The sequence below is a fragment of the Trypanosoma rangeli genome (genome assembly GCF_003719475.1).
Source record: "Trypanosoma rangeli strain AM80 chromosome Unknown Tra_15.4_contig_00187, whole genome shotgun sequence".
Taxonomy (NCBI): domain Eukaryota; phylum Euglenozoa; class Kinetoplastea; order Trypanosomatida; family Trypanosomatidae; genus Trypanosoma; species Trypanosoma rangeli.
The window spans coordinates 32,652-38,577 of record NW_021705928.1 but is presented as its reverse complement, the minus strand read 5'-3'; the positions used below and the strand labels follow the sequence as shown (position 1 = coordinate 38,577).

Sequence of the window (5,926 nt, the reverse complement as noted above, 5' to 3'; positions counted from 1 at the left end):
GCTCTTCCATCGCGCGAATCGCTGCCGCATTGCGTGACGGATCCCGGCGCAGCTCGTCCAGCTTGTTGGAGAGCTCACGGAACGCCGGCTGCTGCACCGGACGCATTTCGCCAAGCAGAACGTCGCGCACCGGCTCCTCCGGGAGAAACGGGTACCGCTCAAGCAGGTCCTCGCCGCGCACAGCGTCAAGCCGCCGCGCCACCCGTACCTCACGTGCTACACGCCCCGCCTGATCCAAAATGTCCTGCTCGAGGCGCGAACGCTCCGCCGCATCACCAGAAGACGCCTGCGCATGCTGCTCCGCCAACACCGCAAAGCCGGGATCGGACATCAGGGCCAACTCCCGCAGAGGGACCCCCTTCACGCTCCTCCCCAAAAAAGGGAGCGCCGCAGCCAGACTCTCCTCCTGCTCGAGCACCGCTTTCGCTATCGCCTGCGCACGGGCGCTTATTTTGTTGGTGATTTTTGTGGGGCTTTCTTCATCTGTCGGGCTTTTTGTACTTCTGCTTTCTTCTAGCTGCTGTACGGTGGCGTCGTTTTCAAGGTAGAGTTCAGTGACGGGAATTCCCCTTACAGATGTGTTTAAAAGTGGAAACCTTTCTGCTGCTCTTGCTTCGGCCTTTTTGTTGTACTCAGCTAACTTGGTATTGTCCTCTGCTATCTGTTTTTTCCGTGTTTCTATTTGTGTTGCAAGTCGTTGTAGTAGCTGCTGACTTTCCGGAATGTGGCTTTGCTCGACGGAGCTGTACTGTGACACCAGCTCCTGGTAGTACGCATCGTCAAGCACGTCCTCTTCTGTGTCAACCACGTAGTAGTCCACAAGCTGCTCTTTGCATGGGCTGTGCTTCTGCTCTACCGCAATGGTATCTCCTTTTAGCTGCCGTTTGTACTGTGACGCATGCCGTGATATTTCCTTTTCAAGCTGATCCAACTTGTCTTCGTCGTTTTCAGCATTGTCCAACAGCTCGTTGCGGTCGACAACAAGCTTGGCAATGACGGGGTTTTCCATGATGCTGGGGTCGATATCACGACCAAGGATGGGGTATATCTTTCGAATAGCGTCTACCTCCTGCAGTCGTGTGGCACGGTCCTTGCGGCTGTCTATGAGACTGCGCTTCGCGTCTTCAAGTTGCACCGGGGAGAGATTGCCAGCCCCGTCGTCCGTGTACGTTTGAAACCCCCGGTGGTCTTGCAGATGACGAAGATCCTCCAATGACAGTGGCTGCAAGGCCTCAAATGTTTGTTTGATACGCTCAACCTTTTCAATCTCCTTCAGAGCAAGAATGTCCGCTCGGGACACCAGGCGAAAGCGCGCGATCGCCGCAGCATCCTCATCCACCGTGGGCTTCTGCAAAAGACCGTTGTACTCACGAAGTCTGTCCGTGAACAGGACGTCATCGTCCAGAGGCAGGTGGCGCAGTGGAAAGCACTTCCGCGAGGTGTACAACAGAAACGGATGCTGCGAGAGCACCGCATCATCGTTGTCCGCAAGCTGAGACTCGTTCAGGTTGTGGGACACGACCAGCTGCAGCGCCCTGGCCTGGAGGAGCGACTCCTTACGCTGCGCCCCCTTACTGGCGGCGGCGGCAAATAGCTCATCCTCGTGCAACGGAAGCTCGTCGAGGCGCACGCCTAGCACACGTCGTGGGAGGAACGGGAACTGCTCCTGCGTATTCTTCGCCGCCTCCGCGCGCTCCTCGGCCAGCCGCACCACCAGCGCGGTCATCTGCTCTTCCATCGCGCGAATCGCTGTCGCATTGCGTGGCGGATCCCGGCGCAGCTCGTCCAGCTTGTTGGAGAGCTCACGGAACGCCGGCTGCTGCACCGGACGCATGTCGCAAAGCAGAACACCACGCACCGGCTCCTCCGGGAGAAACGGGTACCGCTCAAGCAGGTCCTCGGCTTCGATGGAATGCCGCCAATTCCGGACACCTATTTCACGTGCAGTGGCAATTGCGATGCTCTCCATCTCGCGCACCAGCCGACGACAGCGCACCTCATTCTCGCCACTTCCCGATGCACGAAGGCGGTTGTGGTACGCCGCTCGTTCCGCGAACGTTTCGTTCTCTTCCAGGCAGATAGACAGCGTCTCGACCCCCTCCAAGCGGCTCGGAATGAACGGGTATTTTTTTTTCATTTTCTCAGCAAGCCGTACCCGCTGCGAAGCGATCATCGCCACTCTCTTGTTGGCCTGGCTGCTGAGGCTGTGAATCTGACCATGCAAGGCGTCTGGTGAGCCGAGCAGCTGTCGCCTTTGTTCCACAATTGACATAAACTCCGCATCGTCCTCAATGTCAAGAATCTCCAGCGTGTAGCCATGATGGCGGCGGTCAACAAACGGGTACTTTGCTTCCAAGCGTAGCCGACGCCGAAAACCGTTGGCGCTTACTTTGCGCATCCAGGAATTCACCTGTACAATGCGATGCTCCATCTGACGCATCAGCGTCACCATCAGCGGCGAGTTCTCCTCCTCCTGTGCCTGAACGATATTCCGCTTTTGCCAAAGCTGCACGTAGTAGTCGTCCCGCACCTTTGGAACACTCTCCAGTGAAATCTCTCCAGACACAACGGAGTCAATATCGTAGTACCACTTTCTTAGCTCCCTGGCGTCACGGCGGCGTGCCGCAAGGTCTTTTATGGCGCCAATCATCTCCGTCTGCAGATGGCTGTCACCACCCTCTCTACGCAGACGCATGACGAGGCTCGACACGGTTGGATCCTCGTACACCGTCAGTGTTGAAAGGCGTTGGTGGTGCGGCATCTCCGCGAGAAACGGAAACTGCCTGTGCAGCTCCTCGTCATCTACGGCAAGGCACAAGCGGGTGATGGACGCCCGTGTCCAGAGGGCACCCAATTTGTCCCGTATGAGAGCGTCAATGGTGGCCACGGAAACCTCGTCACGTGACTCCGGCAATTGCCGCAAACGTAGAAGATCACGCAGCGGCATGTCCTCTGTTAAGTCCTTTACGGGGACAGTGTAGAGCTTTGAGGGGGACAACCACTTAGAAAGTTCCCCGCGCCAGCGGAACGCCTCTGCCTCAATCTCCGCCACACGCTCCGCCACCTTTTCTTGCATGGCCTGAATGTGTGCCGTCTGTGCCTGCGTGTTCACACACTTCTGGAGTTGATCCGTCAGCACGTTAAACCGCTCATCCTCCAAGACATACAGCCAGGGGATGGGATACATCAAGTTTACATATCCCTCGTGGGCCTCGTTAAATTCCTCATCCTGGCGTTCCATGTAGGCCCGCTGTAGTGCGGCATCCTCCGCCTTCTTGACAACGTACTCCCGCACCCGTGACTCCGCCTCCTTCCTCTCGCTGGCATCTTTACTCTTGTCCAGGAGACGGGCAAACTCGGCAAAGAGCGCATCGTCGTCGAGCCTTAGACTGGCGGCGGGCACACCGTTAATCACGGCGGGCAAAAAGGGGTACCGCTTCAGCACATCTCCCTCCTGAACGAAGCGAAGCAGCTCCCATATCCGCTCTCTCATTTTTTGCTCCAGCTGCTTCGCGTCGGCGGTTCCACCCACCATCCGCGCCCGCTTGTGAGCCAGGCCAACGAAAACGTCGTCCTCGAGGGGCCGCACATCGTTGAAGGGGAAATCCTCCGATCGAGAGGCAAGAAAAGGGTAGCGACGAAGGAATCCGCGTCGCACCAGCGGCCGCGCTGCAAGACGTTGCTCAAGATAAGCCAGGTTGTCAAGGTATGCCTTGTAGTCGGGGTCGTCCTTCAGCACCCCTGCCACCTCAAAGACGACACCCGCCTTCTTAAGTGTCTCCCCTGCGTTACTCAGGCGGTTCAGCTCAATCTCAACAGCACCCTTGTTGCTTAGCATCACGGCGTACTCCCTGCTGTGCGGCCCAAACAGCTCCCCAGCCTTGTCCACCGCCTCCCGCATCAAGGTTAGGCAGTGCTCGGCGTACTTTTCCGGGTCCCAGGAGCGGTAGATGTAGGCACCGTCCATCAGCAGTGCAGGCAGGTCAAAGGATACAGTTGGCTTCTTCTTGCTCACCGTGGTGGCGGTAAGAAGAACCCGAATGGCGTCCTCGTAGCGCCCCTCAGCCTCAAGCTGCAGGCTCAAGTCCCACAAATATAGCATGAAGAAGTCCGAGGCCCAGCCAATAGTACTTAACTCAATAGAACGCTCCACCAGCTCCTTGGTGTTGACGGAGCAGGACGGGAGGAGCCGCTTACACTGCAGCAGCCCCTTGTACGGCTGAAGATGCAGCCAGGAGCCATGCTCACTCTTTAAATACGCAGGTAGTTTTTCAATGGCACGGTAGAAGTGATGCACGGCTTCCTCCACGCAGCTACGGTACGTCACAAGGTCGTCTTGCTGGTACACCACGGCAACACGAAGGAGCCAAAAGCCGTACTCAATGTGGCGTCGGCCTTGCGTCATGGGGCACGTCAAGGCCTCAAAACCCCGCATCACCCCAGGAAATAAACTTCTCCCCTCCGCAATACAGCTCTTTTGCATCGTCGCAAAACAAACTTCGCATACGCTCCGCCGTGAGTGAAGGGAAACGATGGCGTCCTCCCCGTACCGGTCTCGCTGCGCAATAGCCGTTGCGTGCACGAGGTCCAAAGCCTCGTCGTACTGGCCTTCCCAGCAAGCCACCTTCCAACGAATGGGGAAGCAAAATGCGTAGCGGTGGCTGTTTTGCGTCATGATGGTGCGATACTTCTCAGCGAGAAGACGCACTTGTTTGGGGTGAATCAGCTGCGGAAGAACACGCGCGTTTACATTCACGTGCCACCGCATTGTGGATTGTTTTCCGCCTGCTTTTTCAATGGTGACCCCCAGCAGGGCGCAGATGCGTGACACGATGTCAGCCTTTCGGCTCAGCCGCACAGCAGTGAGGCCGTTAATGATGTCGTTGTCCTCGTCGATAACACCGTACTTCTTTGCCACCACCTCCAGGAAGCGGCTCTGGAATACATCGACGCTCGTGAAGGCCTCGCCCATGTGCTTGGAGAGCGTTGCACTCAGCACCTCATCGTCGTAGGCCACTCGCTTCCCCTGCACCTCCAAGTAGAACTCCTGCTTTACCGAGCGCGCCAGCATCTCCATGAAGAGCAACTCCTTAACTTTCCCCACGCTGGCCGCGTCGTACGCCCCGGACGACGCAATCTTCTGAATGACCTGCTTTAGCAAACACATATTGACACCAAACCCATGCAAATACTCACACACGGTTTTGAGACGGTCGCTGACTGTGGGAGCTCCGCTGTCCATACAAAACCCCACAACAGCGTCCAGCACCTCCGCCTTGTTGAGCACCGCAACGGTGTCCTCGTGACCGTCCGTCACGTGTTCGCAAACCCGCAGCATCTCCTGCCGCTTCATAATTGTGTCGTCCACAAACAAGGGTGTTAGCGTGGAGTTTGAATTGGTCAAATAAAAGCGACCGTCTAAGCCTTCATACACCTCCAGGGTGCCGTCGGGAAAAGGAATGTTCAGAGCCTCCGCCATGTGCAAGATCTCCGCCTCCACCTCCTGATTGTTGACGGAGTCCGCGCCGTACAGTCGCGTTGGCTCCCGCGACATCGGGACAAGAGCCTGCGCCAGCACAGGCATACCCCTGTAAAAAAACATACTGGATAGCGGCACAGCCAAGAGGCGAGTGCGGCTTTGCAGCACACCGCGAAGTGACGCCACGTAGTTGCGTCCCGAGCGACTGTCCGGTAGGAGGCGGAAAAATATGTTGTCTACGCGGTAGCACTGCAGGAACTTGGGAAGCTCCCGCGGCCCGTCGTCGTCAAGCATCACAATTTGCTTCACAGTCTGCGTGGCCTCGGCTACAAACTCGCGTTCGACGCGGCGCAGCTGCTCCATGCGAACCTCCGCCTGCGAGATTGTGCTGTCCTCCATCTCCCACGCCAGCTGGAACTCGGCATTCCAGTCCCGGCCGCGCCGCGT

At 57.4% G+C, this 5,926-nt stretch overlaps 2 protein-coding genes across 2 annotated transcripts in view; both read right to left on the bottom strand.

Annotated features, from left to right (window-relative positions):
• TraAM80_05635 (uncharacterized protein) lies at positions 1-5,773 on the bottom strand (the record flags this gene model as incomplete). Its single annotated transcript, XM_029382508.1, has 1 exon — positions 1-5,773. A coding segment is annotated over one exon (5,773 nt), but the record flags the coding sequence as incomplete, so codon positions are not given.
• Positions 5,774-5,805: 32 nt separating this feature from the next.
• The window catches only part of TraAM80_05634 (uncharacterized protein), a gene marked incomplete at both ends in the record, with an annotated part of 885 nt that continues 764 nt past the window's right edge, over positions 5,806-5,926 (bottom strand). Inside the window, one exon of the mRNA XM_029382507.1 lies at positions 5,806-5,926. This exon is cut by the window's right edge and continues 764 nt beyond it. Coding sequence (XP_029237723.1) covers positions 5,806-5,926 — 121 coding nt within the window.